The 26,115-nt window shown below is 38.1% G+C and overlaps 1 protein-coding gene across 1 annotated transcript in view; it reads right to left on the bottom strand.

Moving 5' to 3' along the window:
- The window catches only part of IPO7 (importin 7), a 34,284-nt gene extending 8,561 nt beyond the window's left edge, over positions 1–25,723 (bottom strand). Inside the window, exons 1-16 of the mRNA XM_082761881.1 lie at positions 25,537–25,723; positions 17,061–17,142; positions 14,960–15,113; positions 14,408–14,566; positions 11,592–11,748; positions 10,858–10,947; positions 10,355–10,449; positions 10,167–10,251; positions 7,093–7,227; positions 6,512–6,611; positions 5,202–5,278; positions 4,727–4,843; positions 3,864–3,953; positions 3,183–3,348; positions 2,222–2,382; positions 1,241–1,369 (exon numbers count right to left, since the gene is read on the bottom strand). Of these exons, the coding sequence (XP_082618007.1) occupies positions 1,241–1,369; positions 2,222–2,382; positions 3,183–3,348; positions 3,864–3,953; positions 4,727–4,843; positions 5,202–5,278; positions 6,512–6,611; positions 7,093–7,227; positions 10,167–10,251; positions 10,355–10,449; positions 10,858–10,947; positions 11,592–11,748; positions 14,408–14,566; positions 14,960–15,113; positions 17,061–17,142; positions 25,537–25,620 (1,881 nt within the window). The 5' untranslated portion in view covers positions 25,621–25,723. The remainder of the gene's footprint in view (positions 1–1,240; positions 1,370–2,221; positions 2,383–3,182; positions 3,349–3,863; positions 3,954–4,726; positions 4,844–5,201; positions 5,279–6,511; positions 6,612–7,092; positions 7,228–10,166; positions 10,252–10,354; positions 10,450–10,857; positions 10,948–11,591; positions 11,749–14,407; positions 14,567–14,959; positions 15,114–17,060; positions 17,143–25,536) is intronic.
- Positions 25,724–26,115: the final 392 nt, after the last annotated feature.

The raw sequence follows: 26,115 nt of genomic DNA, 5'->3' as shown, positions 1-26,115 counted from the left end.
TACTTCAGTCACATTAAAACAGAGAGAGTACACATATACATTAAAAAGGGAAGTAATGGAAATTGCACAAAGTCATTTGCTGTTCCTGAATAGTGAGATTTCAGGAGAACCCCTAAACTAACTTGGGCTGATTAGCTGAATACCTTATGAACTTCAGGGCTGGCCGACAGATCTGGACACTGTTTCCCAACAAGTATTTATCAGACTATGGAACAGCTAAAAAAAATGTCAGTAACCTGACACTTAGGGCACTCACTCACATGTAGACAATAAGGGTTGAGTTTCTGGTCTTAGCTATGCAGAACAGGATTTGGTCATCCTGTGTGAGATGTCTCTAAGTATTTACTGATCAACATTTAAATTCCCCTGGGCTAGCATATTGTTAGATAAGCTTCCCATTTAGATAGCATGAGTTTGCCAACAAAAACCAGCACATACTTGCTAGACAGCTTTAGCAAACAAGTCAATAAGCAAATCTGGCCTTGGTTTATTGCATGGCAACACTGGATTGTGACACCTGAGCATGCAGAATTCATACTGCTTCCTTAATAAAGCCTCAGAGCCTGAGAGTACAACTTACTACTGAACTAATTAGTCACTAAAAATATCTGCAGTATATCTATCAATACAGTAGCTGACTTTGTCAAAAAGAATTGGCAGTGGCATATTTTGAACAAGCTTCACTCCAGCTGTAAGTCCATCCAGTACAACAAAAGTAACACAAGACTAAATAACATGAGTTTTCATCACCCTGGAAAATCTGCATTGTAGATCAGACAGGTAAATAAAACTATCATTTACCTTAGTCACAACAGATGTATTTACAGATATTGACTTTGTTGAAGAGAGCAAACTAAGGGAGTAGAGTCAATGTTCAAAGCTAACTGAAATTTTATCCAATTTCTTTGAAGGGTAGATGTTACTGAATCACGTTGCCTTTTTTTCCCAGATCAACTGAGTTCCATCTACCAGCAACAAGCTGATGAAAAGTATCTGCCACCTATTCTAACATTCTATTCTGGATTCCTACAGGAAATAGTGTACATTTATGATCTATTACTACGTGCCAGAAACATGACCCAATCTGTTACAGCTACATGGCAACATAAGCACTTCACTGCTTTGTGTTTGAAGAAATTTTTGGCTGCAGACAGTTTCCCAGCTAATAACAACACGTACACAGGAACTACAAAAGACTTCTCAGTGTCTTAGACAATGCTTATGACTAATTCATACTTACTTCCTTGTGATCTTCAACTACACTAAGAAGTGTATCGATAGTATTCAAGATTCCCATTGCTGTCACTGCTTTGTCATCACTGCCCTCTTCATCTGGTCCAGTCTGGATCACCTGGTTAAACGTCATTGCCTGCACATAATAAAACAAAGCAACCCGTAAGTGTCATTCATTGAGGACGTACTTGGAAATGAACCATCTGGCATTCTACATGATTAATTTAAGGAGCAGTTCTGCTAAGAAAATATTGAAGCGACTGCTCTATTCAGTTTGTTTTCACAACTGATTAAATTTGAAAATTAAGTCAGTTGAACTGCCATCTTTTATCCATTCATGAATAAAGTGACCTTACTTGTCATGAACAAGTATACATCTGCATGAGTAAGTTTCTAAGACAAGATTTAACTAGTAACTGAACTAGAGCTGGAATACTCTGCAGGCCTTCTCAGAGAGGACATGAAAGCAATTCAGTTTTAACTCCACACTACAGGCCTTCAATAGGTTACCACTGAGCTGAATCCCACTTTTGATGTCATTAGTGCAACTTGCTACAAATGGCTATTCAAGCTCAATTTCTCCTGCAAATAGGCTACCCGCAGATTCAACTTTGCATTTGCATTAAATACAATATAACATTATTTTCACAAATTTAATTAAAAATGTGTATTTAAAGCCCTACTCTTTAATTTCCCATTTTAAAGAAGAAAATCAAGTTACACTGCAGAAACTACCCGAAATATGTTACCAAAATTCATTAACACTATCAGAAGTAAATGTGGATAAGGAATTCTAAAACACTTATAGAATCATTCTTAAAAACCTCCATTTAGTTCACGTTATGAAGCCACTTTTGAGAAGAACATTGTCAACATAGAAGAAAATTACTGGAATATGAGTAGTTATTGACTGATAATCAACTACCTTCATTTTAAATACCACTCTCCCACATATTAAACAACTTCCAAAATCACCAGAAGGTCTTACCAAATGCTGTGTCATTTCTACTGCAATTGGAGTAACTTCTTCACTATATTCACAGATCATCTTCTGAATCACATTGGTAAGATCATCGTTTTCAGTCTCTCTTATAATATGAAGTAAAGCTTGCATTACAGGTCTAATGAATGGAGTAATATATTCTTTAGCTGTAAAATAAGTGGAAATTAATGCCTGAAATTACATGATTCTTACAGAACTATAGTATTAGTATGTCAATTCACACTAGTAATATTTAGCATTTTGGCATCAACGTGCCAAAAACATGAATGATAAAAATCACTAGAACAAAATTAACATTTAGAACTTACTCCCCACACACACAGTAAAAATGCATACCAAGAGGATCACAACTGAACTATCAAGGCCATAGTTCCAGTCTTTATCTATGGAACACAAAATTACTCCTCAATGCATGTTTTACTTAAACAGAAAGGGGTATGTAAGCATTTCTGTCAAATTAGCCAAGGTACTTGATATAGAATTTGTTTGTTTAGTGACTTTTACGACAGCTTCAGGAATATTAAGCAATGTAAGGCCTGCCAAAACAAAGATTAATTTTTTATATATGTAACAATTTTACCATATGATCTTTCATGTTGCAACACATACAGTGGCAATATGATCATATCTCTGACTCAATCATTAGGAACTACTAAACTGAACGTGTTGCATCATGAAGTCACAGATTAATTATACTCAGAGGCTTGGAAATGTGATATTTTTACAGAAATTCCTGCCAGCTAGAAAAAAAATACAGAAAGCGATTACAAGTCAGACTTGCAAGCAAATTAACATCAGGGAAGAACAGATGTCTCTGTGAACATAGTAAATTTAATGCTTATCCCATTAAAGCAATGAAGTCGTATGCATCTTCTAAAGAATACATATCTTTCAAAGAAAAAATATGTTCAATAAGTTTTACATAGTTTTAAGAAAAAAGGATTACCTTTCTCTTGATTACTGATCAGAACTTGAAGTGCTATTGCAGCTTCCACTTTCACAGGCATTTCCCTATCATCTATCAGACACCGTCTTGTGAGTTCTAAGGCTGTCTGGAGATTCTGGTCACTCTTAAATTTGACCTCACAAAAATAATGGAGAACCCAGCAAGCCTGAAAAGAGGTATCAAATCCAGCGTTATGAAACTACAAACAGGATTATCAACTGATACCAGTAACCTACACAAATTATTAAATGTGAAGTACAACTAACACTGAATGTAAAACTGAAGTGTAAAACTTTTAGGATGAATATGTTTGAGAGTATGGAGGCTGGCCAGTGGGAAGCTTGTCTTTCAGACATCACTAGACCAGTACTATGATCTCAAGTTCATCTTTGGCCACAGGTTTTGTGTGAGCAGTATAGTCTAAATGCAGAACACAAATAGACTATACCACCAGACACAGATGGGAAACTATGCACACAATTCTGCAGCCATTTTAAAATTACACAAAAGCTGTTTATAATCACGTATAAAGACTGATACTAATCACTGAAATAAGAATCCATTTTATTACATGCACACAAAGAAGCGGATTTGTTAGACGTAAAAATAATTTAAAGAATATTCCTAAACTCTTCAGTTGGTACAAAGTACATCTTAACAATAAATCTTATACTTCCTTACCCGTGCTCTCATGTAACCCAGCTCACTGCTAAAGAGAGGGAACACGTGATTCTGCAGCATATATTCCATTTGATCTTTATATATCTTCTTCTGTTGGAATATTAACAAAAACTTTCATCAGTTCAAAGTTTTCCATAATGATGTATTTCTAATCCAATAAAAACGGCATGTATAAAAGCAGGAACAGCTTAACAAAACCCTAACACTTTTCACCTCCCCCTTTATTAAAGCTATTAACAAAAAAAAACATGAATTAAACTTGTATCCTACACGTTCCTACATGGAACAGACTTGTGATTTTCAGTCAAATATTGTGAGTTTTTTTCCCCTGTCATTCTTGGACTCCTAGAGAAACCTTTTGCTTGGCAACACATTACTGTAATAGCAAAAGCAAAAGTAGTCAAAGAAAACTTTTGAGAGTCATGGTCCAAATAAAAATACATGACCTGCCTCTTACTTCCTGCCTTTCTAATTGAGAAAGTTCACTAATTTCATTTTATTTCCAGATCTTCTATACCCAGAAAAGATCTTACTAAATTATCAGCCACTCAATGGATGGATTTTTTGTTCCAAATTCCATGAAAAGGGAATGTAGTTAAGTAGCAGTAAATGGTGTAGTAACTTACAAGAAGCAGAGAATTTAAGAGAACTTAAAATAAGTAATCTGAACTTGAACATAACCTAATACAACTTGCGCAATTATGCTGACAACTGTTCAAAACCAAAGCAATTAAGTTCAACAATTTTCAAAATCCTGGCAGTGATTCCAAAACTTGAGAAATCAAACACCTATTCTCACTTCTTCTCAGATGTGAAAGAAAAGAACGAGAAAAAAAAAAACCAGCCATATTTAATATACTTACTTTTAGGAGAATTTCAGCCAAAGAACCGATCATATGTAAAGCACCATCTTTCTTACGAGGGTCAGCATTTGGCTCTGTAAGGATCTGATAACAAAAGCCCATTGTCTTCTGCAAAACCTAAAAGTTAGTCGAAGTACTTCAGTTAGTCAAAGTATTTCAACCAGTCATGGCAGGTACTATTCTCAGTGCTCTGAAATACTCAAATTATGTAAACTTCTAATAATATACTTCAATTCTGGAATTTGGGTAATGTTTTACAGATCTATTATAACATACATCATTCTTGATACGTGGCTTTTAGGGGAATTGGCAAATACAAAAATCACAAGTAGACCAGTGCAAAATAAATATGAGAGAAATGACAAATTTTGATGTACTGTAATATGACAGCAGAAAGTAAAATTTATCAGTAATTCTTTCAGCAAATCAAGCAAATAGGTGGCATTGTGTTTAATAAAATCCTTGAATAACTTACCTCTTTCCTTTTACTACATGATGTAAACAATAATGTCTGAGCAGCAGTTGTGGGAGAAATGAAGTCTTCAAATACATCTGTTAAGTAAACATAACAGCTATAAATTTTGGTCCTTATATAAATACTAAGCTTAATGTAATCTAATGGTTTCCTATAGAACAAAAGAGCAAGATTTTTCCACATTTTTTCGGGTGCTTCATGCTTTCTTACTACACGTTTCAAGACCACACAACAGTAACAGCAGGCGGGTGATTCCCCATAAATGTACGTTTCACCTTATCCATGATCAGTGGATCTGCGTATCTAATTTGAAATTGGATGTCTTCCTTATTTCTACAAGAAATCTTTTGTAACTACAGAAGCAAACAGTGGTCGAATTTTGACACATATGTTCTTTGTTGCACCTCCAAGAACAAGTAATAGGTTGAGTTAAAAATGCATCGTTTCTTACTTCTCTGTAGAAGAGGATTATCACAGCCAAGTATAATACACATATTGTTTACAGGGCTGCCTCACCTGAGGAACAAGAAGCCTCCAAAACCATAAAGATTAGTTGTTCTGAACAAACAAATCTTAGAGGAATCATTGAATCATCAGGGTTGGAGAAGACCTTCAAGATCATCTGGTCCAGCCATCACCCTGCCAATGTCACCCACTAAACCATGTCCTTAAGCACCAGGTCCAAGCTTTCCTTAAGCACCCCCATGGAGATTGACTCCATCACTTCCCTGGGCAATTTATTCAGGGAATTTGAAGTCCACTCTTTCTTCCTCAGCCTCAAAGTGCTACACAGGCTTATAGTGAACCCCAAGAACAAAAGTAACAAACCACAAGAGGCAAAATTAGACAAGTCTGGAATGCTAGACTTACTTCATACTATTTCATTTATCTCTACGGTAAATCTGTTCTGAACTATGACACTTTTGAAATTAATTGAGGTGATAGAAACATCAGGGTCTGAAATATTAACTGCTATAAACAAATTTGTAATAACATTAAACTTACGTAATTATTGTAAGCTAGACCTGTACTATTGGATCTATCCAAGAAAAACGTTGTAAATGTCAAAGTTAACTATTTGTCAAATGCAGAAACAATTGTACCAGTTGAAACATCATATCTATCTGTCACTTACAAAAGCATACCCAGAAGTTAACTACACGAAGTTACACCACTTGGATAACACAAACATCATCCTACCCCCACCATTTATTTGTATTTTTATAGTCAACTGTTTTCACAAAAAAGCCATAAAAATACCATCTTCACATGAAGACAGATTTAAATGTGAGAAGATTTCAAATTCTCACCAAATTTCATGCGAATATATTCATATGGGTCTTCTTGCCAAAGCTCTTCATCAGCATCTGTATAGCACATCAGTGGAAAAATAACATCTTGGATAATCCCCTGCAATTAAGAAAAAAGTTGAAAAAGAGTTACCATTATTGAATCAATCTCTATATTGCCCTATATTTAACAAATTAGATTTGTCCCTCCTCAGTTCTGATACAACATAACATTATAAAATTATGCAGGCATTGGGAATTTTATGTACTGCCTTAAAAAATGGTTTACACTGGATAATGGTATGTAGAGATGATTCATTATCATAAATACAGTAGTTGTCATCATTGCCAAATTTGTTATGTTGCTCTTCCCACTGTGTAATCTTTCATTTAAAGCACAAAAGACTCATAGCAAAAAAAAAAAAAAAAAAAAAGCATTAGCTAGCTCTATTCATGCATCAAGATAACCTTCACTAAGCAGGCTTAAACTTTTTCCACCAGCAATTTATAGCAGTTTCCCAAAACTTTATTTCTAGCCATGACAAAGACACCAGACTGTATTACTGAGCCATGTTAAGTATTAAACCCAGAAAATGGTTTACTTGAATATGAGGTTTCAAATTCTTCCAGGTGACAGCATGTGACACTCCTTGATTGATGTAATTCAGTGTTTGCTGCAGAACTCTAGGAGCCATGTACTGTTTTTCCTTGTATTGATACAACACCTTCAGCAACACCTAGAAAAATCAGATCTCATTAATAGCTCATACTGTGCACAGACCATTTTAACCCAAAGAATTGCACTATCCCACACAATCCTACCTAACAATCCCCCAAAATCCAACCCAAAGTGCTGTCACCGGAGAGCAGATATCAAGAGCCTGCCCCTCTGCTCCCCTCACAAGGAGGCTGCAGGCCACGAGGTCTCTCCTCTACGCTAAGGAGACCAAGAGACTTCAGACATTCATCTTGCCCTCTAGACACTTCAACACCTTTGTAGCCCTCTAAAGATGCTCTCTAATAGCTTTATGTCCTTCTTATAATGTGGTGCCCAAAACTGTACACACTGCTCCAGGTGAAGCCACAACAGTGCAGAGCAGAGTGGGATCCTAAGAGCCTCTTGGACTTAAGAAATTACCAGCTGTAACTCTCACCTCAGTACAAGACCTCAGTGGCATTAGATACCGACTTAGGATAAGACATTAAAAGACTAAATGCTCTGAGACTTGAAGCTATTTCAAGAAACATCAAAAAATAAACACGACAAATACTTGTGTCTCTTGTGTATTAACTAAAAAGAGAATATGATTCTCTGCAAACAATACCTGAAAGGGACAATGATTGCTTGGAAAGCCAAAAACAGTAAACCATCAGTACATAGCAAGACTAAGATGCTTCTTCAAATTAGAACAATTAAGCAGAGTGTTAATAATTACAAAAAATCTGAGAAATCAGTATCAAAAGTAATTAAACTCTCAAACAACCCAGCGATATAATTTTACTTCCCTGATTTTATGCTTTAAATGTTATTTTCCACAAGTAACTGGGAAACTAATGAAGAAGAAGTTCTTGGGGATTTCCAGAGAACATAACGTTCTACAGATTGCCCTCTGTTATAAAATTCAACACAAGCGGAAAAAAATATGACCATCAGCTTATGATACACTGAACTTTTATAGCCCTGGTAGATGGGCTCCATGGCTTAACATATATCATGACAGCAGCTCAGTGAAGATTAAAAAAAATATATAAACTGGGGAAGGTTCTTTATTGTAGGCAAAAGAAATCTGGTGAACTAGAACTTCACATATAGTAATACAATATTATTTGTCAAAAAGCTTATGCAGGAAGCTCCATTTGCTGCCATCTTTGAATTTTAGAAGGATTTGAAGTTTTTGTTTGTTTGTTGTTGGGGGTTTTCTTGTTGTTTTTTGTTGTTGTTTGTTTTAAGAAGAGATTCTCCATTGCAACATAATGGCACACAAAAAGCCTAACTTCATCAAGATTTAGTTGGAGGAATGGGACTAGTCTTCGAAAACGAGCACGGAGCTGAGGCTTAAAAAGTGGTCTTTGCAGCCACGCTACTTAAAGTGTGCCTGGACAAGCATATAAGGTTTCTCACTTCACAATATCTAAGCAATTACCTCCTATTGTTCAACTGCAATAAAGAAAGAAATTAAATGAAAGGATAAGCAAAAATTTAAGAGTTGGAGGGAGAAAAAGGAAAACGTGGGGTGGAGGCAAAGAACAAATTCTGCAATGGGGCTAAGGAACAACCAGGCAGTAGTGTTCAACCAGTGTTTAGTTCTGGTTCATTGAGTATTTCAAAACCAGAAGTGTCTTGAGCAAAACACTAACACAAGGCTTAAGAATCAAGGTATTCCAGCAAGGTAAGTCAAGCCTGTTTTGGCCAAATTGAAAAAAGTTTATCCAGAACTAATGCTGTTGTTGTTGTGTTTTGTTGTTTTTTGTTTTGGGGGGGAGTGACATGCGTGAAAAATATAAGCTAGATAAATAATCAGTAATTATGAGGTTACTATCAGCATTATGTTTTAAGTTCACACTTGAGCAATCCATAACCCCATGACACACATCTATTCATCCTTCAGTAATAGGGTGCGTGTACTTGGGAAAGTAAAGACAACTCAAGCACAATATCAGGTCATAAACTGCATTCTTCAGTGTTTCAATCTCCAATTTCATTATTACTTTTAATGAAATAAATCCTATTTAAAAATCTTTAAAAAATTATTTGAGAGATTGTGTTTCTTGACAATACATCCAAGATTGTGTTCTGCGTAGAAACAGAGGATATCACCTTAAAATCATCTGTATTTTCATACAAGGTGCATTATTGTATAAGGGAGAAAGCTGAAAGCATTTTAAAATCCTGCTCTTCAGCAATTTTTCTTTGAAGACTTAACTTTCTGGTGTTACCTACATGCAGTAACAGTAAGGATTATATTTGATTCAAAGGCAAATTAATATATATAATATATACAGGTAGGTGTGTGTGCACGTGTGTATTTTAACATATATATATATAGATATATAAACTGTTTAAATGGATCTTTTCGAAGATTTTTTTCCACATGCAGTCTTTTGTCGGAACTTAGCTTTATCTGCAAAGTACAAATCAACCAGTAAGGTCTTAAAGGACCTGCAATAACTAAGCATTTAGTAGGATGCCATCCACAGGTATGAGCATCTCAAAGTGACGGACTCCAATTGTCTCAATAGTATGTGGGGACATATTTCCTAACACTCACTGTGGCAATGTTCTCTTCCCTTTCAATGCTTAGACGACCTACAGAAAACACATACTTTAGAAATACTTCCCTCATTTTTATTCTTGATATTTAAGTCCTGTAAATCATTATAATTGCATTGGGAATTAAAATAATTTAAGAAATAATTAGGAAGCTTAACTAAAAACAGTTCTCATTAAAAGAGAGGCTTAGACAAAAACAATCGGTTCCCTGAGTTTTTTTTGTATATAGTCTACTCATATTTACAATATAATCACCTTCAAGTAAACAGATTTTTGAGCTAATACAAGTGCATGAATTTTATAAAAACTCTTGAAAGTTTTATGAACTTATTCCAAGAAAACAGTAAGGAAGAAATCACGAACTCTAAACATATCCTAATACTTCCCACATTCAGCATTACTTACTTGTTGAACACCAACAGCAAATGCCTTCAGGAACACTTCAGCAAACTCATTGTACTCCTTGGAAACATTACCAGGGCTTCCATACCTAGAATTTGAAGCAAAGGTGCAAAACTGAAGTGTGCAGCACTGTTATTGACTTAATTATTAGGTTGTTCTCTTAAAAGTAAAAGTAGTGAATGAGAAATTACCTCTCAAAAAGTCTAGCTAAGATATGCAAAGCCCACTTCTTGCACTTCCACCAAGGCAACTCAGGTCTATCATCTTCATCAACTTGAAGTGTTTCCTTTAGGGAAAAAAATTACCAATTATTTACAAACAGTTGAAACGGTATGCATTTTGGACATATCTATAGCATATTTTTTCTTTTACCCTTCCATTTGCACATCACACGTCTAGCTTAACAGAAGCATAAAGTACAGCATGCCTAAAAAGAACTCCCTTAAATACATTCTATAAATGGTAAATTATTGAAAGAAGCCAAAATAGTTTATGCTATAGTTTTAAAACAGAAATCCCAAACAAGCTATATATTTTCAAAACTTGTCTAGTTTGTTTAAAATACCCTATTTAGCTGAAAAAATATTTTCTTGGCACCTATTAAGAAAAAACACAGAAATTAGTTTTCATTTAAAAAAAAATAGTAGAAGAAAAATATTTAAGCTTAAAGAAATAATAGCCAAAAGCCACTTACAGCTGGTACATCCCTATCCACAACAGTCTTCAGGATTTCTATCCATTCAGTCAGGTTTTGCTGATTTATCAACTCCAAAGGTAACGTGTACTTAAATAAAATAAAGGCAAAAATAAGTCTATTATAAAGCATTTTGAAAATGTTACTTTCAGTTTGATTTTTAGCTCTTTCAAATCTTTGTCTACACTTATTTATCATTAAAGATTAGCTAGCAATAAACTCAGAAGTAACAGGATAAAGACCTCAACACAATCTAGACTATATCCTCAGTATCCTCAAAGGTCCTAGAGGCCTTTATTTAAATTCTGCTTATACGATGCTAAGACACTACTTAAATGGATGTTACACTAATTTCTGGAGCAATTAGCAACATATTAAGAGCTTCCTCACAAACTGCATTTACACTTGTAATTTTGAATGGGCTGCCCTCTACAACCTGTCATTAGGAAACTTATTTTTAATCAGTTATGTAGCAAACACTTGCTTAGAGGATAGGATGCATAAGTTCAATCTAATGTCAGACCAGGAAAAAGTATAGTTTTAAATATATATATATATAATTTCTTGTTTTACAGCACAATTAATGATACCAAAACCCTGTGATTCATGTCACAACTGAACAGTAGTTGCAAATGATTCAAATTTAATATTGTTAATATTCCTGTCATTTACTATTTTAGAGTCAAACAAAGCTTTAAATTACCAATCAAGAATGCATCGTATTTATTTTTTACCTGGACAAGGGCATAAAATATTTTGAAGATTTGTTTCTGGATGAGGACAGACTGATCAGATGGATCACTCAGAAGCTGAATGAAACTATCCTTCAAAACTGGCAGAAAATGTTGCATTGCAGCTATCAAAGGACTACGCTCCTCTGGTTTCTTGTACCTTTAAATAAGAACAAAATTAGCTTTATTCGTCTTCCAGGTAGTATGGAATTTTAAATGCCCACCCTTCCCCATCAGAGACACAAGTAGGTTACAACACATGATGAAAAAATAAGCCCTTTCTTGTTACAGAATTTGGAGTAAAGTACAGCCAGCCAACATTAAAATTAAAAGGCAAGTTTGAAAACTGCTAAGAGTTCATTACTGCACTATACAGCTGTATTAGTCGTCCACTAGTAATGCACTCCAGCCAACTTACTCCTTGGAATACTACCTCGTGTTCTGCCACACCATTACTATAGTGAACAACACAGTACTACAGAAAGTACAAACAGAAGAAACATTTATTGCCAAGAATGACCGATCTTGGGCTAGTCAGTAAAATCCCAGGAAGACATCTATCAGGTTTCACATTTATCAAAAAAATCCAGAAAATGGATTATTTCTCTGCCGCTGATCAAAGTACATTGCAAGGTCTCTTTCCCATATCTTGCATATTAATTTGCCCAAATTTAACAATCTGAATGTAGGCTTCAAGGGCACGTGGTGGACTCACAGGCTTCAGTTTCAACAGTCTTTGAAATTGGGCCCCAAATCTTCCCAGGCCCATGCTGAAAGGAGGGCTTAATTGCCTTTCTGAACAAAAATCAAAATCTCCGAATGGAAATGAAGCTACATTTTTAAATCCTACCCTTAACTTTTCATTTATTAACAACAAAGTCCAGATTGAATAAATAGTTATCACAGCAGAACAGTGTCTAGTCCATAGTAGTGATAACAAGAACAAGGAATCACTTGAAGAATGTACAGCTTATTTTGTTGTTTAAGCAATTAATACTATAGTGCTCTTGTGGGAGATTTTTTTTTGGGGGGGGGGGGGGGAGATAGATTTTTGGTAGACTTTGCATTCTTATTAAACGTTAATCAGTGCTCAGTCTCTTAACAGTGCCAACTTGTAGAAATATAATATAAAGTCTACTCAGTCTACTGCCAGATGGCATGTTCTGTAAAAACTACTACAGAACATTGAGCTCCAAAATCCTGTTCAAATAATATATTTTCTACATATTTTCTGAAATAGAAACCTAAATACAAAGACTTAATGTTGCTCAGGAAAGCTCAGTTTCAGATTTCCCCAAAAGATACAACTGAAAAAGACAGGAAAAATGATTATGCAAAGAGCAGCCATATGAGCTCAATAGCTGGATTTGGATAGGAAAAAAAATTTTGTAAGTCTAAAAATATTTAGCTTCTACACTAAGAAAAAAAATAAGCATCAATTGCTAAAGATTCCTACAATTCAAACAGTAACAACTTGACTGAAGTTATAACATTATGCAGAATTTCTCCCCAAAAGCTGGAACAGGACATTTAACAAATGTTAGAGACCTGCCTACACTCACATTGCATGTAATACAATAAAATGTGTGTATTTCTACATGATTGGTGAAGCTGACCATTGTTGACTTCACCAGAAAGCCAAATTATTACAAACAGTTGCTGGCTTCAACTAAAGTTTTTGATGAGCTAACATTATTAACACAACTATTACCTTAGTTAATCATGCAATGACTATACTCACATCAAAATCCTTCCTTAACCAAGAATTACTATAATCAAAATACACCACCAGTCAACATTGCACGTTTATCTCACAGGTCTCTGCTGCATAATTCATTTTAAATGTTTAATTTTTGAATTTGACAAATCAGTTTCCTTTCTTTTGCTAGCAGGACTTGCAACTCACCCACAGAAAAACCTCCAATGTTGAATTACAACAGTCTTTACAGGATTTCTATTAAAAAGAATTTCTTTGAGGAATCATTTTTCAGCTGTTTTATTCTATCTCACATACCATTCATTAAATTAATAGTGGAATTCTTCAACCCATATCTTAAAGTATCTAAAACAAAAGCATTACAAGACTGCTTTCAAGATTCATTTGTCGATTCCTCCTGTTACACTACTATTTTTCCATGATTCTAGGATTGCTCTCTGCCACTCAAATGAGCCTTCCACAAGCTGACAGCAGCAGCTAAGCTCTGCACATGTTCTCAAAGGGCAACCTCAGTTTTAAAGATCTGAGCATAACAGACACAGAGCTAAAAATACTCAAAATTTAGAAGAGAATCAAACCAAAGCTGACTACATCTGATGTTTCCTAACATTCAAGATTACACGCTTGGACATCTTTGTATGTTAACTTTCCACTCATACCTAGAGTACAAATTCATCAAATAAGTCTTATACTCTTTGAAATTAAGTAATCATTTGCAGCAAAGTTATGACTTGGAGCAGACTTTCTTGCTGCTATGAAGCTTACATTGCTGTAACACATCAATCCAAGCAGAACTACCACCAAACTAAGGCTTTAGAGATGGTCCCTTTTTTTGTGATCTAGATCTAACCTCTAATGGAGGCAGTTTTTCTGTAGTTTCTTAGTGGTCAAGATATGAGGCAACATCTGCATACCAATAATCCAGGAGTATTGACTAAACTAAATTTATGATGTTTGTATCACTAAACTAATATTGACTAAACATTTTATCACCTGTGCTCAATCCCACATGCAATTTTACACTGTTAAATTATACATACAGTACACAAGAGATACACGTGTATTCATTCTGCTGATTTATATGGTAGAAAAAAAAACTTACTCATAGTTTTTCACAAGTTGATAAAGACAGAGAAGAATGCCAAGCCAACAAGCACTGTTGTCAGACTGAAGATAAAACCCGATTTTCTCCACAACTGCAGTCCAACGACTAGGATAGTCATGCTTGATAATATGATGAATGCAAGTAGTAAGTTGTACTCTGGAAACAAAGTATAGAATGATTAAATAAATTACTATAATAATATTCTTGTGCTGTTGAAGCATCTAATGTTGCCTGAATTTCGACTTATTTCAAGCTTGTGTTTTTGGTGGTTTATTTTTTTTAATACCAAGTTTATGTTCTGTACTTCCCATTTAATGCTGTTCATTTGATGAACTTTATAAATGAAATGATGAGGTCTGGCTTTTTGCGAAGGACTCTATCAGTAAATTTCCATGTGCAGCACCAGTTGAAAATTGTCTTTCCATCTACAGGAATCCTACGCTTAAGTATGCAGCAGCATAAAACAACAATGCTTAACATCCAGATTATCTTAGTTGTGCAAAAATGCAGTCAGAAAACAGAATCCAAAACCAGGTTAAAACAGCATACCTAATCAGCTCAGGAGAGTGAATAATGGCTTCTACAATATTTTCACGAATACAGTGTCTATCTTCTTCTGGGATGGAGTAAGGTGGAATCTCTCCTGGTGCAGTTTCACGATCTGGCCAATACTGGGTTATCATATTTTTCAAGTAGATAACTCCTATCATAGGAGAGAGAAATCAGCTCATAGCCATTCCAAGTACAAAACAGATTTTGCAGAGATCATTCTAATTTAGAACAAAACAGACAAATTACCAATAATACACTGATCATATCTGACTACTAGGATCAAAATACATGCAAAATTAACAAAAATGTGCAAATTAAGATTTTATCAGTGTTTACAAATATCTGAAGTGTGCGAGACAGAGGGATGTGGCCAACCTCTTTTCAGTGGTCTGTGGGGACAGGACAAGGGGCAATGGCCACAAAATGGAGCCCAGGCAGTTCCGCACCAACATGGGAAAGAACTTCTTCCTGGTGAGGGTGACGGAGCACTGGGACAGGCTGCCCAGGGAGGTTGTGGGGTCTCCTTCTCTGGAGATATTCAAGGCCTGTCTGGACGCCTACCTGGGCAACCTGCTCTAGGAAGCCTGCTGGACCCAATAATCTCTTGAGGTCCCTTCTAACCCCTACAATGCTGTGATTAACCTATCAGTTTTCTGTGTTGATATTCCTTCACCCATTTATTTTAATGTATTTATAGTAACGTAAAGGACGTGTTTCCATATGAAAACATGAAGTATGCTGCTTTCATATTACATATAAAAGAGCTCATGTTGCATTTTAGCACTACAATGCTGAAAAATCCTTTGTAGTCTTTTTCTCACAATTTTCATTAAAACTGAGAAAATTAATACTAATGACTATCTAAAGCCATCCTTGTATTTTGTAGGCAAAAAATTTAATCAAGTCTGTGATACAGGACTGAATGGTAAAGAAAACCACAGTTCCTTTATACCAAGTTTCTGGGCCACACCACTTTGTAGCAGTTGGGCTACTGGCACAAACACCTGCTTTTGCCACGTGACAACCACATCTAAACTGCTTATATGGCAGAATACAGAATAAAGCGCTTGAAAGACTTACAAAATACAAAATGTAATGTCAAATTACAAACTAACATCAAAGTTAACATTAATCTAATTCTACATACAAATCCATAAAGTGATTTCTCAAACTTCACATGCACCTTCTGAACACTCAGAAGCCAAACTGCTTTTGAAAGGGTCTGCAAAGGTCTGAAACGATCTGTAGATACATGCTATAACAACACTGAAGTGATGCAAAACTCAGCCTGTCCTCAGGGGATTTTAATCATATCATTAGCTGCTTTGCAAAACATGCACTGTTTCTAAGACACGTGTTGCATGTGTTTTCTCCACTCCCTACAGCCTTTTTTTTTTTTTTAAATTAGCTTAAACTAAGGCTGAATTTCAAGAGGTTGTTTTCAAACATTCTCCTTTTTCACATTATACATGTTAAACAGTAACATTTTTGACACATTTAAGCATTATCCTCCCAAAATAAGAAAAATGCAAGTTACGCTTACACTACAACTTCAGATAATCTACTACCTGGAAGGATCACCTAAGTGATCAAGGTCACATCTCCTGAACTGTCAGAAACCACTGAGGTATTGTTTTAGAACCCTCTTACCAAGTAATCATAGTAGCTGTAAGGTGATGTTTGGACCTGCCAATATTCAAGATCCAATTTTAGTGATTGCTCACTCAAATCAGCACTTCCAAATGACAATGTGTTTTCTTCCAATTATAATGTTCAGGAACATTAGCTTTATTAGTACAATGTAAAATTACCTCCTTGGGCCAAGTGTACCATCATCATGAACTAGTCTGGTTTCCCAAAGACCGTTTTTCACTAGAGACAAAGGGGAACAACCACTGAAGAGTTTCTCTCTTCCTTATTTAGTGCAGGGTTCCAGATGCAGTTTATGATGGCTAACTCTGACGACTCCCAATTTTCCCGTGTTTGAGATAAAAAACATTAGAGTTCCCTAATAACCCAGTTGTGATACAATATCTGAATACACACCTGTGCGCATGCACCATTAAAGTGAAAACAATTAAAGGATTTGAAAACTTGCCTGCCTGTCTCACTGGTAAATCCAGTTGCTCGGACATGGTGATCTGAAGCAAAGTTGAAACAAAGTTCACTGACTTATGAGCCTGTAGAGGACAAAAAAGTTAAGAAATTAGTATAGCTTAGTCATAGTTCATCAAGTTTTAGAGTACTCCTGTTTGCTATTACCATCTCTTTACAACATTGTAATGCAGTCAGAATAGCAGCATTTCAGTTTCACAGTAGATAAACTAAACCATTCCAAAATTTCATGCTCACTGTACTCTGAAGACAGACAGCATGGTGGAGGCAAAACCCTATTATTTTGGGTAGAGTTGAAGAAATCATTTAACAGGCTTCGGGAATCAGCCTTTTACAGTCACTAAACAAGTGAACACCTTAAAGAATATCTGAGTAGCCAGACAAAAAGCAAGCACAGCAATTTTACAGTGACCTCAAGCAAGGTATTATGTAAACAAATAATTGTTAAACAATTCATTAGGTAATAATCAAAGCAACAGATGGCAACCTGTGGTTTAAAACTATGCCCAGCCTTAACCAAGCATATTCAAGTTATAGTTCACCCTTCTGATCAAAATGGCTTAAAGTGACCATTAATTCTTTACTGCAGCAACTGCTAGCCTAACTACACAACAGCAAGCTAACAGTACGGAGACCTAAATGCAGTTTCAGAGTAACATCTAACGATTTGCGAGAGTTCACTTCCAAACAAAGGCAAAACACGATTTGTTTTACAATAAGGAGCAATGTCACTGATGTACTAAATACTACATCATATTTTCAACCTGAGGAAGCTGACATTTACCATGCGCACAGCATCCCTCGACACCTTCCGACACCAAAAACTCGAGACGCTTAATGAACTTCCTTCCGAGAAGAAAATTTTAACTCTCAAAAACTTGATGTGCTTTTTCAAGTTGGAAAACATCATCATTTTCTTCAAGGTCAAGAGTCAACGGCTATGAGCTGCAGCAAGGGAAATTCCTGTTCTACACAAGGCAAAATTCCCTTGCACCAACGAGGGTCAAGTACTGGAACAGCCTGCCCAGGCAGGCAGCGGGGCTGGCCCTTCAAATATTCCAAACTCCACTGGAGAAGGTCCCCACCTACCTCATCTAACTCTGAAACCAACTTTGCTTCAGGGGACTGGACCAGAGGACCTGGCAGAGTCCTCCTAACCTCGTTCTTCCAAGCCTCTTGTCCTAATTGCCACAACACACATCTGTTTTATCCTCACTAAGATGCCAAAATTGTTTCATGTGCTCTTTGCAGCATGTCTATCAAAGACAACTGCATAGACCTAAATATCTCCACTTGTTATTAGGAAAACATCTCTTACCTACATATTAATCACCTTATTGTTTCCTACATGAAGCAAATAAGTCCTCTGAAAACCATGACAGTTTTCATTCATCAAAAAACAAGTAAAAGAATGTCTCCGACTCCACGTCAGAGCAAACACCCATCATAAAGAGACTATCCAACTAGCTTTCTGAAGGATTAAGAGCTCATTGACATTATGAAATGTCAACAACACTCCTTCTAAGCATTTAACACTGCCCAGCTCTCTCCTTTCACACCAGGTTTTTACCTCCAAGCTCCAAAAAACGTCTCCAAAATGTTCTAGTATGAAGAAGCACAAAAGGCACAGCCTGGGACTTAGTATTTGTTCCAGCATTTGTGCCAAAATTTTCTTAGTATAGCTTGTTGCCTATCTTACCCAATTTTAAATGAGGAATAAACTTGACTGAAGAATCTCCCCAACGTATATTGAAGTGTTGTACATACTCATCCTGTGCACTACAAACCTTCAGACTACAGAAAACTCGCAGAAGCAATGCTTGCATCTGGTCCGCACCAAATGCTTATGTGCGGAGGGTGTTAGGATGAATTGGGACTAAGTGACACTGCAATACAAGCATGCATCTTCCTGAGCTATGCCCCTCTGATTTCCCTGAAGAAGAAAATATCCTTTCAAATTAAAAACAAAGAAGTATATTTGACCATTTGACAGTTGAAAACATTTTAAATAACATTTACTTGTTGATAGTAATTTCTACTACATCTCCAGGACTACTCAGTTCCTTTTTCTTAAGCAGCATTAACACACACTTCTTCAACACACGCCTAATGACAGTAGACCCTAATTCAGCACAGTATTCAATAATATGCCTAATGTTAGTGTCAATGGTTGGTTATATTAACAGTCTGCATAAAAGAGACGTAAAATGCAAGTTGATATCATTCCATCATGAATACGATACACAACTACCTTTTTAAAACCAAAAGTTACTCATAATTTACAAACATGAAATGCATTAAGAAGTACTGAATCCTAGAATATTGAAAATGAATTTTTTTCCTGATAAACAGTAACTAATCTTGTAAGTAAAGCTGCTGTAGATGATACTTGAATTAAAAATATAAAAATACAATGAGATGCTTAAGAACTATGAAGAAACTGATGGGAATAACAAAACAAATTGAATAAAAAGATGTTAAGTGTTCTAAAAGAAAGAAGCAACAAAAACAGGCAGCAACATATAGCCAAACTGCCACACATTGAAATTTTAATAGAGTTAATCACAAAAAAAATCTTTCCTACATAAAAAAATCAGGACAGACTGTGATTGTAGCAAGCTCCTAAAAATGTCAATTATATTAGTACATGGAATTAACATTTTCACTGGATTCTGTGAACTATTATAAAGTTTAAAATTATAAGACCAAAACGTCTATACATTGTCTTGGTTTTCTAAGATCTTAGCAGTATCACCCTTATGAGTATTTCAAGCATCCTACACCAACCCATCATAGAGATGAGCCACTCCATCACCTTCAGTGGTTCAAAGCACGGATTCAGGCTAGAAATAGCTTGTGATTTTCATACGAGGTTGCATTTGAAGGAACTTGTACTTTGCCCTCAATACCACTTTTGGTTTATAATTCAATTCACACAGAGCCCCATGAACACTACTTAGCATTCTATAGAAAATATCAAGGAACTCCAAACTCTCCCCAACCACCTCTCCCATCCCTCCACAAGGAACACGCTTCCAGAGAAGCTGCAATGTGAGGAGGAAGGCCTGCCACATGAAGGCATGGGTCTACTGCATGGTCAAATAAAACCCTAGGTACTACAGAACTGGCCACGTGCTCCCTTGTTTTATGTTACTATTAAAAAGAACATCCAATCTTTTCTTGGCACTCAGATAAAACAACTGCACTTAATACGAGAATCACGTAGGTGCCAATTTTGTATCTATGGCATTAAAAATACTGAACACACATCATTTTGGCTATTTTAGTCATTAGTATTTTTGCTGTCCAAAGATGGCTGACCCTCGGGACATCATGTTCTTCCTGTTCATTGACACCACTGCTAAAAAAACACCACCAGAAAAGCACACCTATTTTAGCTATATATTCTATACAAACACTGGCTTTTGGTGGATGTGATTAGCCAAAATACTTCACAAAAAGGATTCTGCGGGCATTTGCATACCCCAGTCTTCAGAAAGAAATGCACTGATGCCAGGTCCATGGAAGCCACTGGGAAACAGCGTTAACCTACAGAGCACTTCCAGGCCTGCACAATTCAAGGATCAAAATCAGGATTTTGCAAGGGCTTCTATTACTTACTCTAAAGCGTGTGAGAACAGAAACTATTTCTGCGACTAAAGTTTTGACGTAAGTAAAACCTGGTCTTCTGCCCCTTGGTTATAAATACTCTTCACCTCTAGAAATAGGAAACTAAGAGAATTACAGGGACAATTAAAAAAAAATGGTTCTGTCCGAAAGACTATTTCCCAACACGTAAGTCAACATAAAAAAAGTCATTTCTAGTCCTTCTCCCTTACAACTCTTCAAACATGCCGTGTCACTGGTATGACTTTGTTGTCTAAGAGCCAAAGAATTCAGGGACTTTTCCCAAGAGCAATTCCTGCTATGCAGCCTCACTAGCTGAGGAATGTGTTCTATCAGACCACAAACATTGCACCACTGTCCGTTAGTATCAGTCAGTATTCCAGAACATACAATCTTTGCTCATATTTCATCGCAGGTTTTCCTAGCAGAGTTGCTTTGCTAGCATGTGCCACAGCAGTTTGATCAGTACACGTGTCATGCCAGCCTCAATCTGAAACGTGCATCAAGTCTGAAGTTCACATTAAAGACACGGTCTCGTGGCATACAGAACTGACAGCTAATTATGGTACACAAAGGTACTTCTTTCCCCACCAGTGATACCCACGAAAGTCAGTCACATTCTTTAATAAAAGAGTTACTCATGTCTTACAGAAAGCCAGCACGCCACTAACAAACAAGTTTCATCTCAGGTGCAAAGACCTCCGTGCTTTCTTGTCAGACATGAAGAACTGACCGTACTGTAACAGACACAGTACTCTAAGGAGCTCTTCACCGAAAATGCCGAACAGAACGGTACTAAAAGATTTACTAAATATGTTGCTGAACTGAAACCCTAGGTTATTAACACAATTATTCAAAACAGCACACATTTAAATAAAGGCTATAATTTTTTTCCCATGAGCTGAAGAAATACAGATTTACTACTTCTCCTCCATTCCAATTCTGAATAGTTTATGTGACTCGTTTTTTTAGAATCTAGGCTGTAACAGCACTAGGTGACCACACAGTTGTTACATTTCTATTAAAAAAAAACTTTCATCTTAATGTAAGGCCAGGCTGAATCAGCAAACTGCTCTGTAACACTTTCAGTTCTTTTTTAAGAACTCAGCAGGTGTGGAAGTCATTCTGACCTCAGGTTTTTGCAAGCTCGTTCTACCACCTCTTCCACAGCTGTAACGTGTATGTAAACTAAGCTTGAGGTCCACCAAATACATGTGTATCACACCTCGCACATTTATTTGATGCTCATTTCACCAGAACACTGTCTGCAAGTTGTGACACCGATGAGCTCTGCTACTCAGAGGAAAAAGGAACATGCTCTCAGCAAAAGCTAGCTAAGCACACATGGTAGCTGCTTGCTCAGTCATGAGAAGGCAGCACGTGGCTCTGTCTGCTGGATTTACCTTGTACTAGTTAACATGATTTAAGCATGTAACTTCTTCCTGTTGAAGGCTCCCTTGATTCCTTACTGCCCCTGTGGGGATTTCTGGTGTTGAACCATCCTTAATACACACAATTTAAAACCACCCTTTCACAAAGCATCTCTCATCTACCACATACCAAAACACAGAACTGGAAAAAAGAGGAAATGGAAATGATAGAAGTGGAAATTATCACGTTCATTTCATAACACGTCATACCAAGAACTTTAAAAGAAGTTCCCATGATCTGGTAACCAGACAGAGCCACGAAACTCACGCTCTATTCTTGGTCTTACACACTACTACGGTATATAGCCGTAGGTGCCACACACAAAGACCATGTTAGACCTCCAAAACCAAAAAATAAATAAAAAATAGAGTAACGCTACAGATACCTACCCCAAAGCATTCCAGAACATCCCATTTCAGTATTTTAAAATCCCTGAGTGCAAGGTATATAATAAGCTTGCTTTCTCCCCTGCAAGACCTTTTCACTCCGAAGCTCCCAATAGAGTCCAATCATTTTATTTAATCATTCCCTCATTCTGGCATTTGTATCTACTAAGCAGGCAATGAAAGACACTACGCTAGGCCCTCCTGTGTCTGTTAAACTGATTGCATGCTACGCTGACTCGTCAACAAGCTGCAGCATTTTTCCTTCCCATTACATATATCAGAACACGAAAAAGGCGTGGATCTTACTTCTGAAAAGCACTTTTCCAACAGAGCAACAGGATAACATTTCCCTTCAACTCTGTTAAGCTCTCACTTCATAATGAGTTACTGGGGTTAACCTTCATTATTATTCTTTTATTCCATTCTCAGACACAAAAGTTGGATAGCTATTGTAAAAAGTAGTTCCTATGTACTGAGGTTAATCTAAAATACTCACAGAACGTATGGAACAGTTACAATACAAAATTCCCTGGAATTACAAAGAGAAACCTGCAAGGAAAGCATTATCTACCAACAGCACCTTTACGAATGTGTTGATACTGAAAGATGAAGCACTGCGCATTATTTTCAGTGTCGTTCCATAGCCGTGTAGTTAAAAATATCTATTTTCATCACCATTTCTAGGAAACACCACATACACACAGCACAAAGACTGTTTCAAAAGGCATCTGAAGTCTTCCTACTGTTTTCCAGTAGCTTACTTGAAGAGTCTGGTTTTTTAAGTCCTTGTGAAACATCTATTTCCTCTGTAAGTTGGGGACAGGGATGTGCAAACACCCCAGGACATATCATCAGTCGGAGTTCATATGAGAAGCTGGAAACTCCACGTTGGACACCAGTGGTATCGTTCTCTATCGTTTGCCTTCGCAGTAAAGAAACTAAAACCAAAGAGACTGGGAACCCTGAGACACCTGCAGTTCGCACATCTCAACTCCAGTTCTCACAGCATTGTAAGTGCAGGCAATAGAACTTGAAAAAAGCTGAAGTGAAAGAAGAAATAAAGCACAGAAGAATTCATGACTTAGCTAAGGTCAAAGAAAAATAACAAGGCCTGGACAAATCAAGAATCATACACCCAAGTCCTTTCCTATTGTCAGGGGAAAGCCTTGCTTAATAGGGTATGATGCACACAGGTCTAGATATTTAACCCTTCCATTAATTAGAAATATCAATTACTGAATGAAGGTCCTTCTTTTCTGATAAGGTACAGCGATCCATCTACTGAAAACTAGTCTCATCAGCTCAACATACACATTTCAAGCAAATTAAAGATAAAAATATAAGGTCATCCAAGGACAACAGACTTAAATTATAAAAATACTTGGGTGTCCCTGGCCACGTACAAGAAGGTAATTCACTGCCGTATGATTTTACCTGCACAACGAAAAAGACATCTGAAAAATTAACTGATATTAAATATTAACTGATAACACAATTGCTCCAACAGCTACCAAATTCAGACCAGAAGCCTGCAAGAGAATACATATTCCATTTCGAAAACACTATGTAAAAACAGAACCATGCACTTGAATAAAACTACATACATGTACAAATGCTTGCAGATTTAGGGTTTAACTTTCTTTTCATCACAAATGGTCTGTGAAAGATCAGTGAGGCTACATTTCAAGTAATTCTTACACAACGATTCAGTAACATCTGGTGCTTTTAGAGGGACACGTATTTGGATTTTATTCCAATTTAATACTTGTGTAGTACATGGTAGGCTGCTTTTTGGTTCAAAAACGTTCAGAAACATGAACAAAAGCCAGCTCATGGTTAGCACGATCCTTCATGTGACAGTTAACTATTTGCTGAAGAACCTAAATGGCAGAGAACGCAACTTGCAGCACATCCAGCAACTCAATACCTGCAGAATATCACTAGAATAGATTTGAAGTAAGTTACTATATATGGATATTAACATGCACAGAACACAAAAATTTGCATTTTAGAGACAGTTTGAGATTCCGTATATATTGTTGTCTTCGTACGCAATTGCATTACTATCCTTTTGGCTTAAGAAAGACAAAAAACACTTCTTACAAAAAGAGAAGAAAAACTTCATACAAATCTAACTTAACCATTGAGTAGTTTCATAAGCATGGATTTCAAATGTACCTAATATTCGTTTATTAAATGGCTTCCAAGAATGCAGTTTAATCACACATTTTAATAGCATGGTAAGTTGTATCTTCAGTTTTTGAAAGTTTCACTGCTGCCAGCAGGACACTCGGCCCACTTTTATCTAGGCTTAGCGAACACCCACTGCGTAAGACTTATCTTGGTAGGCCTAAAGTCTGCTTAAGAGTAACAGAGGGAAAACTTGCGGTAAATCCCAAGGAAAAGGCTCGCTGAGAGCTGCCACATGGTGATAGCGAAAGCGAAGCCCTTTTCCTCTAAGCCAAATGCTAGAACGCCTTTTCTTCAAGTCTGCTCCGAAGCCCTGAGCCTGAGCTTCATCAATGAAGAGCTTTCCGCCCCCAGCTGAAGCAGCACAGCCTTACAGCAACCTCCCCACGCTGCGGCCTGCCCACTGGGACCTCCCGGCCCCGCGGCACCCCCTCACCACCCGCGAGCGGATGACACAGCGGGGCCGTGCCCCCTGCCCTCCCCCAGCCCCCAGCCCCCGGCCTGCAGCCAGGCAGGCGCCCTGCGGCGGCGCGGCCCGGGCCACGAGGCCGGGAGGCGGCGGCAGGCCCGGAGCCGGGGCCCTGCGCCACGCCGGGCAGGGCCGGGCGGGCAGCGGCCGCCTCCCGCCGCCGCCGCAGCCCCTCGGCGGCCCCGCCCGGCGCGGCCGGGCCCCGCTGCCGTGTGCCGGGGACAATGCGCGGCGGGCGGCGGGGCACGGCCGGCACCGGGGGGGGGAAGGGGGGCGCCCCCCGCCGCCTCCCGCGGCCTGCCCCGCCGCCCCCGGGCCTGCCCCGGCCTCGGCGGCCGCAGCCAGGCCTTGCTCACCTCGTTGAGCTGCCGCTCGGCCGCTTCCCGCAGCGCCGGGTCCATGGTGCCCCGCAGGGCCTCGATGATGGTGCTGGGGTCCATGGCGGCGGCGGCGGGAGGCGGAGGGCGGGAGCCGGGGCCGCGCCGCGCCGCGCGCACATGGAGCCGCCGCCTCGCAGCGGCCGCCGGCGCGAAAGGAAGGGGAGCGCCCAGGGCCCGGATAGAGCTGCCCCCCGCCGCCGCCCGCAGCGGCGCCCCTTCCGCCGCCGCGCCGCGGGGCACCACGGGACTTGTAGTCCAGGCGGCCGCCGCCGCGCCGCCTGTCAAGGGAGGCGGGATGGGGGCTCCAAGGCCCGGCGCCTGCCTGGTGCCCCGCCGGCTGCGCGCAGGTCACAGAAGCACAGAGACACAGAAGCACCGCGGTTGGGAGAGGCCTCACGGTCACCGAGTCCAACCTCTGACCTAACACCAACCAGCCCTCCACTAACCCATATCACCAAGCTCTACATCTAAACGTCTTTGAAAGACCTCCAGGGATGGTGACTCTACCACTTCCCTGGGCAGCCCGTTCCAAAGCCTCACAACCCCCTCGGTAAA

This window comes from Aythya marila (genome assembly GCF_965140915.1).
Source record: "Aythya marila genome assembly, chromosome: 5".
NCBI classification, from domain to species: domain Eukaryota; kingdom Metazoa; phylum Chordata; class Aves; order Anseriformes; family Anatidae; genus Aythya; species Aythya marila.
This window is presented reverse-complemented; position numbering and strand designations above follow the sequence as displayed.